This window comes from Porites lutea, chromosome 2 (genome assembly GCF_958299795.1).
Source record: "Porites lutea chromosome 2, jaPorLute2.1, whole genome shotgun sequence".
In the NCBI taxonomy this organism is placed as follows: Eukaryota; Metazoa; Cnidaria; class Anthozoa; order Scleractinia; family Poritidae; genus Porites; species Porites lutea.
This window is the reverse complement of record NC_133202.1, coordinates 37,247,593-37,261,908: the sequence shown is the minus strand read 5'-3', so window position 1 is coordinate 37,261,908 and position 14,316 is coordinate 37,247,593. Positions and strand designations below refer to the sequence as shown.

The window sequence follows — 14,316 nt, the reverse complement described above, 5'->3', positions numbered from 1 at the left end:
ATGAGGACATGCTGAGTGAAAGGATTTTGACTGGTTCATTGGTTCATTTTCGGCTAAAACCTTTTATGGCCCTAAGAGTGACCAGCATCAAATTTCTCTTTGTTATATTTTAATGTTTCTGAGGGGAGGGGGCGTCTGTACACAAGGTATGTTTTATAAAACTCCTTCATCACTAGAATTAAGGACGCAACCACAATTCAATCGCTACTTTAACAACTTCCGGCCTCACTAAGTTTTCTCTCTTCCCCTCATCCCGCGCTCCACGCAGGTCTCTCGCGCTTCGCGCAAGACTGTATTCTCCATTAACCGGACGACAAAATTTTCATGGAAGAAAGTTCACAAAGAGAGATCTCACGTCTTACCGTTTAGCTTCCCATGTTTTTCTCAGCTTCAGGGCTTCGACGCGCCTGGGAGGCTAGTTTTTTCACGACTTGAGAATATCTAGTTGCAAAAAACCGGGAACGAACCCTGCCGTATTCTTTTCTATCACCGCAAGTTAAAGGTTTGGTAAAACTAGGGAAAATATTTTTCATACAGAAGTGACCGATCCCTCCCAAACAATTTGCATTTCCCGCCATTTGATTTCTGGGGATATAGAGACTTTTATTCAGAACGGGCAGATCGCATATGTGACAACTCCACCATATCCCTGACGAATCTTCCGGTTTCCTTTACGGGTCAGTTAATCTTCCGGATAAAAATGTCTTTCCAGTATTTTTGTTCCGTATTCAGCCTTAAAAATTATAAGTTCATTTGCCGTTTCTTCAAGTCAGTGGTTTGGGGTCTTTCATCATTGAAAAAGAATATTTTCTTCAATGTGGAGACGAGTGTTTCTAAGATCAATGTACTAGACCATAAACACAATCATTTTGGGGCTGCGTCGAGTTGTTTTATGGTGGCTCTAATTGGCTAATAACGATGAGAGGAGGGTTGGGCTACAAAAGGAAAGTCTACAGATTTCAGATTATCAGAGCTTGTTATCCCTCCGATCGCTTTCACGGCTCTTTTTCTGTTAAGGGTGCTTGTCGCAAATTAACGCTAAAGGAAAGCCCTAACCTCGTTCCCAGGGTTTTCTCCTACCCATCCCTACGTCACTCCATAGGGACGGGTAGGAGAGAACCCTGGGAAAGAGTTTGGGAAAGCCCTTTCTCCCTTCTACTTATACTTCGCCTATCAGCTCCAGTCTCATGGCTAAAGTTAGTGAATGATCTGGGCGAGATAAAAGGGGTAGGGGTTAAAATGAGGGGAGATCTCTCCACTGTGGGTCATTGCTTGGAATTGGCGAATCCAGTTCAGATATTTTTTGACGGGTGCGAAGATAAGAAACGGTTTTCCTCTTGGGTTGTTGTTTCATTCACTGTGGTCTTTCGCTATACGAAGGTAACAAGGAAAGCCGCAAAAATTTAGAACAATCAGTTACCTTCCAAGTCAGGGAATGGAATCAATATGAAATCCTTTCATTCAACCGATTTGTGCCTGGTTTCAGAGTCCCAAGGCATTTGCCGCTCGCCATTTTCGCACTAACAATTGGTTAGTGCTCAAAACCTGAGCTTTTCAATCTCTTTATGGTGGTACCTCACCTGATAAAACAGATTTTGTGCGCTTTACTCTGCCAACGACACAGCACTATATATATTTCGCAGGATTTTTCGAAAAGAAATTTGCACCCCTGTATCAGGGGTAACTAAGAAAGGGCTAAAGAGAGAGAAGAGAGAACACTCTAAGGCTGACACTTGCTGGTACTAAAGGGGGGTCCTTCTTGAGAGATTTGACTGTTTCATCAACAAATTGCACGGGCTTTTATCTCTTTCCTTTTTCTTTTGAAGACTTAAAGAGTGAATTAAGGGATTAAATAAGAAACCCTTTCAAGTTCAGCTGCATTCCACGCACAAATCTCGAAATATGTTAGTTCTTATCTTATGTTGCGTTGCCAAGTATACTATGAACCTTATTTTAAAACTTCTTTGCAATGCTGAAAGGAAGGAAGTGAATTAGACCCGATCAAATTAGATGTACCTTTGCAAAGAATTTTAACGTTTATTTTTAAATTATTTATCTGTTTGTATTGCTGCACGATAACAATCAGATACTGCTTAAAACTACAGCTGAAACTAGCGTGCTGAGAAAACACCATATATCAGTCGCGACATTGGTCCTTTAACATTTAAGGCCTCGTTGCTTTCTATAGTAGCACAAAAACTCACAGATTTCAGCCTTGTAATTAGTTTTCTCTACAAATTTTAGGGAACAATTGTATAGTGGGACATAGATATAATGAACCTCTATATAACGAAGTCCTTGGTATAAAGAATGATTTTCTTTACCCAATAATAGTAAAATATATGCATGGAAAAGAACTTCAACAAAACGAAACCGCGTGAAAGCGAACAAATTTTGCCAGTCCCTTGGCTCTTTGTTTTGTAGGTTCCACGGCACTTCATTTGTCCGAAAAATGAAACAGAACATGATACATGAGATTGACCTTGCTACAGTTTATCATAGAAATAAATTGTCCACTTGCTTAGACTGCTAGTCTCCCACGCAGCCGTGAGTTGTTTCTTCGCGGAAGAGAATTAAGATACCGCTTCTTTTACTCAAACGGGCATTATTTGGGTAACTTCAGGCAGGCGATATCTAAGTCTCATTTACTTTGCTCACAGTCAGATGAAGTTGTAGAAAGATCGACAAGACTTTGTTTCATACCATCTCTCTGCCTTTTGGGGACATAGTTTCTTAATTTATTTACGAGACCCTGATTTCTTCTTGTTTGTCGAGAGTGACGTCATCGCCTATAAGCGTAAAAGGCGCCCAGTATTTTACATCGCTGAACGTCTCGGATTCTCTTAGACATTTCATTGCGTGGTTAAGAGACTCGCTCGCACTTCGCCCTTTAACAAGGTTATGGTAGAAGCTTTTCATGAACTCCAACGTGGCCTCGTCATCGATGGCCCAAAGCGACACCAGAACAGAACGAGCACCAGCACCAATAAAGGCACGTGCAATACCGACCACGCCTTCAGCTTTGATGTCTCCTCGACCACTGTGACAGCAACTAAGGACAACTAGCTTGGCTCGCAGCTTCACACTCATCACATCTTTCATTGTCAACATGTAATCCTCTTCTGCAGGGGTCTGCGATTTCCGGCTTTCAGGATTCGGGCTCAACGCTATCTCTCCTGTTTCCATGCGTCCATGTGCAGCAATGTGTACTACGGCAACCGAACTAATCTGTTTTAGAACTTCACATTTGGTTGCCAATTTTCCAGTGAGAGGTACCGTATTAAGAATCTGCCCAATCATCTGTGCTTCTTGTCTGGCAAAAGGAAGCTGTTCGAGCTGGTCTCCATGGCTGTTGGTAACTTCACTCACGTCTGGATCTCCGACAATTAGAGCTCCACTACTGGAGTGATATTCTGGACAATGAGCAAGAATTTTCAAACTTGTCAGAGAGGGAATTATTCTGACTTTGAATGATTCACACAAGTATTTGGAAGAAGAATTCAGTAATGCAGCAAACGGAGCTAACCATAATGGACCATCTGGGACAATGATTATTTCATCGCCATCAATCAGATCTAATATTGGTGCGATCACATAACTGTACAGCGTGGCTAACGGAAGATTTCCTTCTTGGTTAATGGGTTGTGAGCACGTTTTGAATGACTGTTCCACAACCAAGCAGTGTTTACGTACTGCATCCAAAGATCGATTCTCACAATTAACTTTAGCACGAACACCCATATTTTCGTAGGAAAACTGAATCAAAGACCGTAGTGTTTCATTTGCGTTCTCTGCACGGTGATGGTCAAGTTTTCTCTTCCGGTGAAGAACAGGTTTCTCCTTGGAAAGTAACCAGATATCTACTTGGTTTTCAAACACGTTAACAGCCAGGAATATTGTGCTTGATGAAGTGCTGTTTAACATGCCGTTCTCTTTTCCTAGAAATTTTCCGCTATATTTGCATTCTTTTAAACCATATTGAGATTTAATCAGATCTGCTAGTGACTGAGCACGTCCTTCTTCGGCAGCAACTAGAGCTTCAGTAAGCTTCTCCTGCTTTAACAAAACTCTCCAAAAGCCTGTGTAAGCTTCGTTACATTCGTTCCGAAATCCAATCTTCCACTGATCTTCAGACTGGAGGAGACTTCTCATTTCATTCAACACTTTAATGCCTGTTTGGTAATTTTCGAGTGCTTCAGGTAAACTTTTCAGCATCTCAAAGCAATGTCCAATATTATAGTAGGCTATGCCTAGCATTTCTTTGTCTCCTGTTTCTTTACCAATTCTAAGCTGCTGTTTGTGCCAATCTATGGCTTTCATATAGTCACCGATACTTTGGGAAACTATGCCTAAATTGCTACAGGCAAATCCTTCAGCAGCCTTGTTTCCAAGTTCTTGGGCAATACGGAGACACCGGTCGTTATATTCCATGGCTTTGTCGTAATCGCCAATATGTTGATAAGTGCGGCCGAGATGGCCATACGCACGTCCCTCCCCTGCCTTATCTCCCAGGTCTTTTGCAATACTGAGGCGGCGTAAGTAGTAGTAGAGGGCGTTCTTCAAATCACTAAGACTGAGATAAGCGTTGCCGAGATTGCCATGCGCAAACGCCTCCCCTTCCTTATCTCCAATATTTTTAGCGATATCAAGATGTTTTTTGTGATAGTAAACTGCCTTTTCGAAATCTCCGAGGCTGTCAAAAGCAATGCCAAGGCCACCATACGCAGCCCCTTCTCCTTCCAAGTCTCCAAAATCTTTGGCAATTTCAAGGTAGCGTTCGAAGTATTCTATGGACTTCTTGAAGTCTCCAAGACTTTTATAAATATGTCCAAGGTCGCAATACGCATCTCCTTCCCTATATTTGTTTCCTAATTCTTTGACGCAGGTAAGTCTCAGATTAGAGTATTTTAGTGCATTTTTGGTATCTCCAAGGCTGCGGGAAGCGTATGCTAGACCAGCATATGAGTGTCCCACTGCTTCTTTGTCTCGTACATCTTTGGCAATGCTAAGGCTTAAGCTGTAATACTCTTGGGCTTTTTTGAAATTCCCAAGGCCCTGAAAAACGTTGCCAAGACCTCTGTACGCTTCTGCCTCTCTAGACTTGTCTCTCCTCTCTTTGGCATTGCTAAGGTGAAGCCTGTGGTAAGTTTCAGCTCGTTTGTAGTCACCAAGGAAGTCAAAAGCATGTCCGAGATTGCTATAGGCAATACTTTCTAATGACCATCTGATTGTCTTGTCAGACAGACCTTTGGCGACACTAAGACAACGCTTGTAGAAGCCTATTGCTTTATCATAACTACACAAACCTCGAAAAGCATTGCCAAGACCGTAGCAAGCGTAACCTTCCAAAGGTTTTTCTCCCAGATCTATTGCTATACTGAGTGCACGGTTTTTGTACTCCATGGCTTTTTCGAATTCACCGAGCTTTTGGAAAACATCACCACGACGATGATACACATATCCTTCCTGTCTCTTGTCGCCCAATTCTTTGAAAATATCAAGAGCAAGGTCGTTATATTCTATGGCTTTCTTGTAATCGCCATGACTCAGAAAAAACAAACCAAGAGTACTACACACAGCTCCTTCACTAGCTTTATCTCCTGCATGCTTGGCACTACTGAGCTTTTGGCGGTAAAAGTTAACGATGTCGTTGACATTCCCAGAAAGATTTGGCACATCATCAATATTGCTCATGACGCGTGCAAATTCACCATCTTTAATTTCAACGGGTTGGTTTTCTTTGGGCAATTTCGTTGATGATTGATATGGAGTAAACACCTGTAAAATTGAATTGCTCTTTGTTCAGATATCATTCAGACATTTGATTGTATAAGTTTGCCGGTTTTTACGTACGTCTCTAAAAATTGTGTGCCCAACCATGCAAACGGGGTAGGTTTGAGGTAAGTCTCATGTGAATGTCTTTCTTATCAGAACCATGTGTATACTTACTTCAAAACGTATTTATTTCCTTTTAACGAATTCTTTTGGCCGAACATTTACCCGTAAGCCCAAAATATAAGAACATCGACCACTAACCGTTTTTTTCACAATGTTAGCTTCTGACTTTGGAGTATCCCTTTGGCTTATCCTCCTTTTTTCAAAGAGCTCCTTGTTAACATTGTCAATCTTACGACTGTCAAGTTCGATAAACAGGTTTTAGAAAGTATCCTACAATGGTCTTGGTAAACGATATGGATATGGATGGATTCCAGCTGTTTCTTTTCTTTGGTGGGAATGGGGTTGATTTAGGAATGAAAGAATTACGAGTAGAAAACGGTATAAACGTAAACCAGTTGATCCACTAATGAGCTCAGGGGAACCTTGTGGTGATGGTGGACCATCTTGTATTTGCCTGCTCATTATTTCCTTCATATTTTCATCCTCACTTCTCAAACTCATTAATAATTCATAACGAAAATACAAAGGAAATTGATGTTTAACGAGTGTTTTGTAAATAAGATGAAAAGCTGCTCATTTTTGCATCCTTGATTTCTCTTTCTAAAACCATTTTGTTTGAGAAGCAATATCAGGCATTCGACACAGTGTTTCATCATCAGATGAAACACCTGGAAGTTCGTCAAAAATACTCTGCTGCGCGTCGTATTTTAACTCTCTTCTCGGCGTTTCATCTGGTGATGAAACACTGCATGTCATGCTTGATATGTTACAACCAGTATTTTCCAATTTTACATCCCCCACTTTTATTCGTTGAAAACGGTCAAGAAATCATCCAAAAATGCCAACCTTTTAATTATGGAGCCACTTTTTGATGGGATGCAATCTTGGTCAGATTTAGAAGAAAATATTTTGAAATAGACGAGAAACAAGGTTTGTAACAAGAATCACCCCTTAAAAACACTGAGTGAATATACGTGAAAAAACAAGCCCCACATGGCTATTTGTCAAAGCGAGAAAAATTCCCAAATCCTTGAAATCTGAATGGTTCCGAGAGCGCCGGATTCGCCAGCCGGGAGGAATCGTTGAGGCGTCTTCATTTCAAGTATTTTTGTTGTTCGTGAATTTGTGAGAAGTGGGATTTTGTGCAACATTATCCTTTAAACGGGCCCTAATTATGAGCACCAGCTAAGTTTCATCATTCAAACAAAACATCTGAGTCGAAGTGAGAAACGAGCATGCTACTAAATAAATGCAAAACGGGCGATCATATAGCCGTATGCAAACAATGCAATATTGCTTCTATACACTATTTATACGACATTTTTTTCTCGGTTTCTTTATTGTTATGCTTTTCCATCTCTTGTAACCTGGGACCAGGCTCCGCATTGGGGAAAGAGGAGAAAAAAATCGGCGAGCGAAGCGAGCCCAGCGGTAGTCTGGGAAGGGAAAGGGTGGCTGTGGCACCGCCCGTCCCCCCCCCCCGGCCCACCCATCGACGCACTTCTCCAGCCGATATATATTTTTCCCATTTCACTTCGTGTTTTGCCTTTCCCCCCACTTCGGAGCCTGGTCCCAGGCTAATTTTTTGCTGAAACTGCAAACTCTGAATTTTTTCCGGAACGAATTTGCCCGTAAGACTGATTTTCTTACTTAGTCTTGAGTTATCTGAGTTATAAACACCTCGGGCAGAAGTTATCCGTCTTCAGTTATCAAGACTTAGATCATGTTATCAGAGAGGCCCACATAGGGCCTCCTGGAAAAAAATAAGAACCGTTAAAGACTTTGACAGCAGATCCAAGAAAGGATACTGATAACGAAGATGAGAAATAATGAAAAAAAACGTTGACGTAGTAAAACTGAAGAATTAATAACGCGGTCAGGGTTTTTGTATTTACTCTTCTAAGAAAGGATAGCCTGTCCACACGTACGTTAGCGAACTAGTTATTTGTCCAGTGCATTACGAATTAATAAATCCCACGCGGGGGTTATTTTTTGTACACACACTAGAAGATCTGAAAAGAGAAAATAGAAGGTCTGTGAAGAGGCTAAAGAAAGGATACGGCAAGTCCTTTATCACACCAGATGATGGCTTCTTCAAACTGCTTCAACTTTAAACAGGTGTTTGCTCCTAATGAAAAAAAAGTAGACTCGTTTAAAATAATTGTTTCAGGAAAAATTCAAGTTTTCAACTGAGATTCATTTTCACCTCTGATAATCGCCTTGAGGTAAGAAGGCTGTAGTGCTGTCGCAGCTTTTACGTCACTTAGACAATCTGGATAATTTCCTGAAAAAGAGTTTTATTACACCCACATTAAAAAGAATAATCCGCACAAACTGAGGGGGCAGCGTCTACTTTATAGACTCCACGTAAACCTTGCGTACGCTCGAGTTGTTATCAAATCCGATACGACGAAACACTTAATGTGATGTAAGAAAAGTTTAGTGACCCATGAAAGCAAGATTGTGAGTATTTTATAAGATTCCTTGCGAATGCAGCGAAGTAAAAATTGGCGGAACTGGAAAAGGGGAAAGATGCAGAATAGACAATAGAATGTTGGATACGGAACAACATGCAGTGTTGACAATGCGTTGAGTTAATATAATATGAATGATACTTTACCCAAGTGATAATACGCTGATGCCCTGTTGTTGTATAATTTGGCATTCAGATCCTCATCCTTGCATTTTACTTCAATTCCCTCTGTGTACGAGTTAATAGCCTTGACAAGATCACCTTTAAGAAATGCATCATTGCCGGCATTTTTGTGAGTTTCTGCTATGGCTGAAATAAAAATACAAACAGAGTGGTTTTGAGTTCTGCCAGTATGAATGAGTGAAAGCCAGAGATCAAAACATAACATTTGATGCCTGGCAAATTGTACATTCACTTGACGTAAAGACCGTGGCCATGATTACAAGTGCGCTTTCTGTTTAGATTTTACTTACACGTGCGATCAAGAGGTCTTGGGTTTGTTGGTGGATTGCTCTCCTCTTTTGCTGGTTTATCACCTTCCTGTGTTAAAATGTGTTCGCATTCTATGAAAGAACAAGTCTTTATCTCCAACAGATCCTGGTTGTTCTTGTCAATCTTACAAGAGTTAAGGGGGTAGAAAATAATAATAATCTTGGCTGGCGGCGGTGGTAGTAGCAGCAGCAGAAATTGGAGAAATGGTTCATCGGTAATCCGTTTTGTACGTGTATATAAATGGCTACTCTTTGTGTGAGACGTCAGGACGCGTCACCAACAAGTCACTTAATATTTAAACCGACTGTATTAAGAGATATTGACCTAGTAAAATAAAGGATTGCGACGTAACAATTTGTCCGGTCAGCGATTATATTTACTCCTCTAAGAAAAGATAGCCTGTTCACACAATTTTTTTCCTTTCTTTTGGTTTGAGTAATTTATCCAGTGCGATACGGCTTAATAAATCCCCCACAGTTTCTATTTTCGTGAGCGCACAAGATGTCAAAAGAGAAAATAGAATGTCTCTGAACAGGATAAAGAAAGGATACGTCTAATCCTTTGTCGCACCAGATGATGGCTTCTTCAAACTTCTTCAACTTTAAACAGGTGTTCGCCCCTAGTGAAAAAAAGTCGACTCATTTGAAATGATTTAATGGAGAAAATTTTAAGATTTAGGTGTTCTACTGAGATTCCTTTTCACCTCTGATAATCGCCTTGAGATAAGATGGCTGTAGTGCTGTCGCAGCTTCTACGTCACTCAGACAATCATGGTAATTCTCTGAAAAAGAGTTTTTTGAGAAAGATGACTTTTTAATCAGTGACACATACAGGCGGCCAAATAGGAGTCGAAGCTACGACCTTCAGGCTGCTAGTATAGTCCGGATGCTCAACCACTAATTAAGCTACAGGGGACTAGTGGGAGCCAAGGGAAGGTTCAAGTGACAAATTACGCTGGCACATACTGCTAGGACTAGAATATTGATATGTGCTTATGCGCAATGATAGAGATGTGATGGGGAATTTGAAGTCTGTTGAATATATAAAAAAGATGGTTTTACGATCCGTGGCACAGGAGGTACTGGGAGTACATGTACTCGGATTCTTCCTTCCGAGCCGCCTGTTACACTAATTTAAAAATCATCTTTCTAATATATTTACAACGCTCACAATTCACTGGCACATCTCTATCAAGAATTTTTATCCCTTAGTTAAATTAAAAAGAATAATCCTCAAGTAGAGTAGATCAGAAAGAATTGCACCCTATTAACTCGAAAAAGTGAGCGCTTAAAATTCATATTTTATCCACTGGTCACTTAATTGAGGGGCAGTACCTATTTTGTAATTAAACGATGGGTACAACTGGGCTGTATTCATACTGGAAACGACAACACTTTGTGCGATCTAAGGATCCTTAAGTAACCCAAGGAAGCAAGATTGAGTATTTTATAAGATTCCTTATTGCGAACGCAGCGAAGTATAAATTGACGGAACTGGAAGATGCGTGCATAAATTGAACCTATTACGGCACATAAAACGGACATACGGTTTTCAGGTACTCCAGACGTGAGCTAGTAATGAACACGGAAATGAGACCAGGCACTATGCTCTTTGAGATGAGGTTGAAATTCTCTATAGAGACTCCATCCCCCTTCCCCCACTGTTTCTCCCTTAGGCTTTAACAAGGTCGTCCGCATAACCAAGAGATGATAATAGGACATAAAACTTCACCCTGATAACATCAATAGGGTCAATAGAGACAGTTGAATTGAGATTCTAGGAGTGTCTTTACGTAAAAGGGCAAAGATGCAGAATAGACAATAGAATGTTGGATACGGAACAACACGCAGTGTTGACAATGCGTTGAGTAAATGTAATATGAATGATACTTTACCCAAGTGATAATGGGCTGATGCCCTGTTGTTGTATAATTTGGCATTCAGATCCTCATCCTTGCATTTTACTTCAATTCCCTCTGTGTAAAAGTTAATAGCCCTGACAAAATCATGTTTACTAAATGCCTCATTGCCGGCATTTTTGTGAGTTTCTGCTAAAGCTGAAATAAAAATACAAACAGAGTTTTGAGTTCTGACAGTATTTTAATGAGTCAAGGCCAGAGAACAAAACATAACATCTGATGCGGCTGATATATTGTAGAACCACTTGAAATAAAGACGCTCGTTATAGGTACGCTTTGTGTTTGGAGTTTTAACACTTACTTGTACAATCAAGAGATGTTTGGTTTGTTCGTGAATCGCTCTCCTCTTTTGCTGCTTTATCGCCTTCCTGGGTTAAAATCTTTTCGCTTTCTATGACAGAACAAGTCCTTATCTCCAACAGATCCTTATTGTCCTTGTCAATCTTACAAGAGTTAAGAGGATAGAAAATAATCTGCTCTTACCTTAAACTAGGCTGACGGCAGTGGCAGGAATGACACGTTTGAGTAGCAGCAGCATCAGTTGAGCTGCATTTTCAGATGGTTCGATAATCAGTTTTCTACGCTACTCTTTGTGTGAGACGTCAGAACTCGACACCAAAAATTCACTTAATATTTAAACCGATTTTATCGATTCAAGCTTAATTTACTAAAGGAGGTAATAATCTGTGCGGTCAGGGATTTGTATTTGTTCTTCTAAGAAAAGATAGTCTGTCCGCACATGCACGATTTTTCCTTCCTTCTTTTTGAGTAATTTATCCAGTGCGTTGCGGCTGAATAAATTCCCTGCGGTTTTTATTTTCGTACGTGCACATTAAGATCTCAAAAAAGAGAAAAAGAAGGTCTGTGAGGACGATAACATAGAAAGGATACGGTTATTCCTTTATCACACCAGATGATGGCTTCTTCGAGCTGCTTCAACTTTAAACAGGTCTGCGCCCCTAGGGAAAAAAGGCGACTTATTTGAAATGATTAAATGGAGAAAAAAAATTCAGGTTTTCTACTGGGTTCATTTTTACCTCTGATAATCGCCTTGAGATAAGACGGCTGTAGTGCTGTCGCAGCTTTTACGTCACTCAGACAATCATGGTAATTCTCTGAAAAAGAGTTTTTTTGAGAAAGATGACTTTTCAATCAGTGACACATACAGGCGCTCAATAGGAGTTTGAAGCTATGACTAAGCTACAAGAGACAAGTTGGAGGTAAGGCCACTACTACTATAAGTTTCAAGCTTCAAGAGACTAGTGCGACCTAAGGCCACTACTGAACAAGGTTCAAGTGACAAATGACAAATAACCTGGATGCTGCTAGGTCAAGAATGTTGATATGTACTTATGCGCAATGATACAGATGTGATGGTGAATTTGGAGCTTGTTGAACACATGAGAAAGATGGTTTTACAATCAGTGGCACAGGGAGTTTTTTGGGAGTACTCGGATTTTTCCCTCTGAGCTTCCTGTGTCACTAGTTGACAAATCATCTTTCTAAGGTACTGAGCAGGCTCAGCGTTCGCCATCACCTCTCGTTCAAGAATTTTTTCTTATTATTCTTTAATTAAAAAGAATAATCCTCAAGTAGATTAGAAAGAATTGCCCTATAAGCTCGAAAAAAATCAGCTCTTAAAATTTATGCTTTATCCAGGGGTCTCTTAATTGAGAGGCAGTGCCTGTTTTGTATTTAAACGATGCTTACACCCGGGCTGTCTTCATATTCGACACGACACTAAACATTCTGCGCGATCTAAGGATCTTTAAGTAACCCAAGGAAGCAAGATTGAATATTTTATAAGATTCCTTGCAAATGCAGCGCAGCATGCATAGGCGGAACGGGAAGATGCATGCATGAATTGAACCTATTACGGCACATAAAACGAACATACGGTTTTCAGAAACTCAGACTTGAACTATTAAATAAATGAACACGTAAATCAAGAGACCAGGCACTATCTGCTTTGAGACGATGTTATCGAGGTCTATCGAGAACCCACCCCTCTTCCCCCTCTGTTACTTTCTTAAGCTTTAAAGAGTTCGCCCACCTAAGACTTTATCCTCATTCATCAATGGGGCAATAGAGACAGTTACATAGAGATTCCAGAGGTGTCTTAACGAAGAAGGGCTGGGATGCAGAATAGAGAATAGAATGTTGGATACGGAATTTAGTGCAATGCTGACAATGCGTAAATATGACTATGATACTTTACCCAAGTGATAGTGAGCTGATGCCCTGTTGTTGTGCAATTTGGCATTCAAATCCTCATCCTTGCATTTCACTTCAATTCCCTCTGTGTACAAGTTTATAGCTTTGACAAAATCACCTTTATAAAATGCATCATTGCCAGCATTTTTGCTAGTCTCTGCAATTACTGAAACAAAAATACAAACAGAGTTTTGCCAGTAACTGAACTAGCGGAGGCCAGAGAATAAAACTGAAAATGTACGTTGTCTGACATACAAAATGTAGCGCAGAGCCAGTGAAGACCCTGGTTAACAAACCCGCTTTTTGTTTGAAGTTTACTTACATGTACAATCAAAAGATTTTGGGTTTATAGTTCCTGAATCGCCCTCTTCTGTCGCGCGCGTCTTCTGAACTCCAGTTTATCATGATCTTTCTACTTTGCCGATTTGCTTTAATTATCAGCTCAGTTGATAAAACTAAGTCTTCGTGTAAGTTTTACTTCTCTACCGACGCAACACCACAGTTTCTTTACAAACTTACCCCTTTAATTGATCAAAAAATTTCGTTGTTGTTGATTGAGAAAAGAACTGAACTGGTTAAATTTTCGCCCAGACAAACGCAAGATGCATGTCTTGGACTCCTTTGTCGATCCCTTTACTTGCACAGTGACCCCTGCCCTTTCCTTACAGTCTGTGCAGCGTTCGTACGGGGCGGGGGGGGGGGGGGGGGGGGGGCGTAGGCTAACGTCATATTCAACAACCTAGAACTATTTTTACTGAGTGATTAAAAGTATGCATGATCGAGAGTTCAAGTGATATAAGACTTCAAACAGATGGTGGATAGTCAGTGTTAAAGTAAACTTGCCATTCCACATTTTAGTTAAGGCTTAGTATAATTCTACCCCGCGACCAAGGTTCGTTACTGGGTTTAAAATAAGACTGGTCAACTGTCTGAGATAGGAAGCACGTACCGGGAACGAACTGTAACTGTTCGTACCTTCCTTACTCACAGTTTCTGACAAACTGGTTCATTCTTTCCGGCTATTAAAAGACGTTTTTTGCCGCAAGGTTATGGTAGTCGAACTAACCTGAGTGGCTGGCGGTTTTCAGTGGGGAGCGTGCCCTGAACGAGCTGAGAAGCCGCGAGGGGACGGCGCGAAGGGGGGTACGGGGCGAAGAGATGTGCGCAGGAAAAACGGCGAGGGGGTGGAGTAAGGGGTGAGAGTTTCTCTCCCGCATCCTCATCTCCTTATTTTCTCCCGCTCTCTTACTTTGCGCAGCACTCTACTATCTGAACGCCTGGATAGGCTACGACTACAAACAAACCTCTAGCTACATAGGCT

General features: G+C 40.8%; 1 protein-coding gene and 2 long non-coding RNA genes across 3 annotated transcripts; all 3 read right to left on the bottom strand.

Moving 5' to 3' along the window:
- Positions 1-2,006: 2,006 nt before the first annotated feature.
- LOC140928530 (uncharacterized) lies at positions 2,007-8,022 on the bottom strand. Its single transcript, XM_073378284.1, has 3 exons — positions 7,959-8,022; positions 6,037-6,126; positions 2,007-5,778 (listed from the first exon to the last, which is right to left on the bottom strand). The coding sequence occupies exon 3, from the start codon at positions 5,692-5,694 to the stop codon at positions 2,743-2,745; it is 2,952 nt and encodes a 983-aa protein (XP_073234385.1). The 5' UTR covers positions 5,695-5,778; positions 6,037-6,126; positions 7,959-8,022; the 3' UTR covers positions 2,007-2,742.
- Positions 8,023-8,541: 519 nt separating this feature from the next.
- On the bottom strand, positions 8,542-9,639 carry LOC140926958 (uncharacterized). The gene is made up of 4 exons (XR_012164509.1): positions 9,567-9,639; positions 9,415-9,482; positions 8,845-8,986; positions 8,542-8,680 (listed from the first exon to the last, which is right to left on the bottom strand). It is a non-coding gene; the product is annotated as an uncharacterized lncRNA (long non-coding RNA).
- Positions 9,640-11,191: 1,552 nt separating this feature from the next.
- LOC140928532 (uncharacterized) lies at positions 11,192-11,908 on the bottom strand. The gene is made up of 3 exons (XR_012164654.1): positions 11,819-11,908; positions 11,673-11,740; positions 11,192-11,224 (listed from the first exon to the last, which is right to left on the bottom strand). It is a non-coding gene; the product is annotated as an uncharacterized lncRNA (long non-coding RNA).
- Between the last annotated feature and the right edge of the window lie 2,408 nt (positions 11,909-14,316).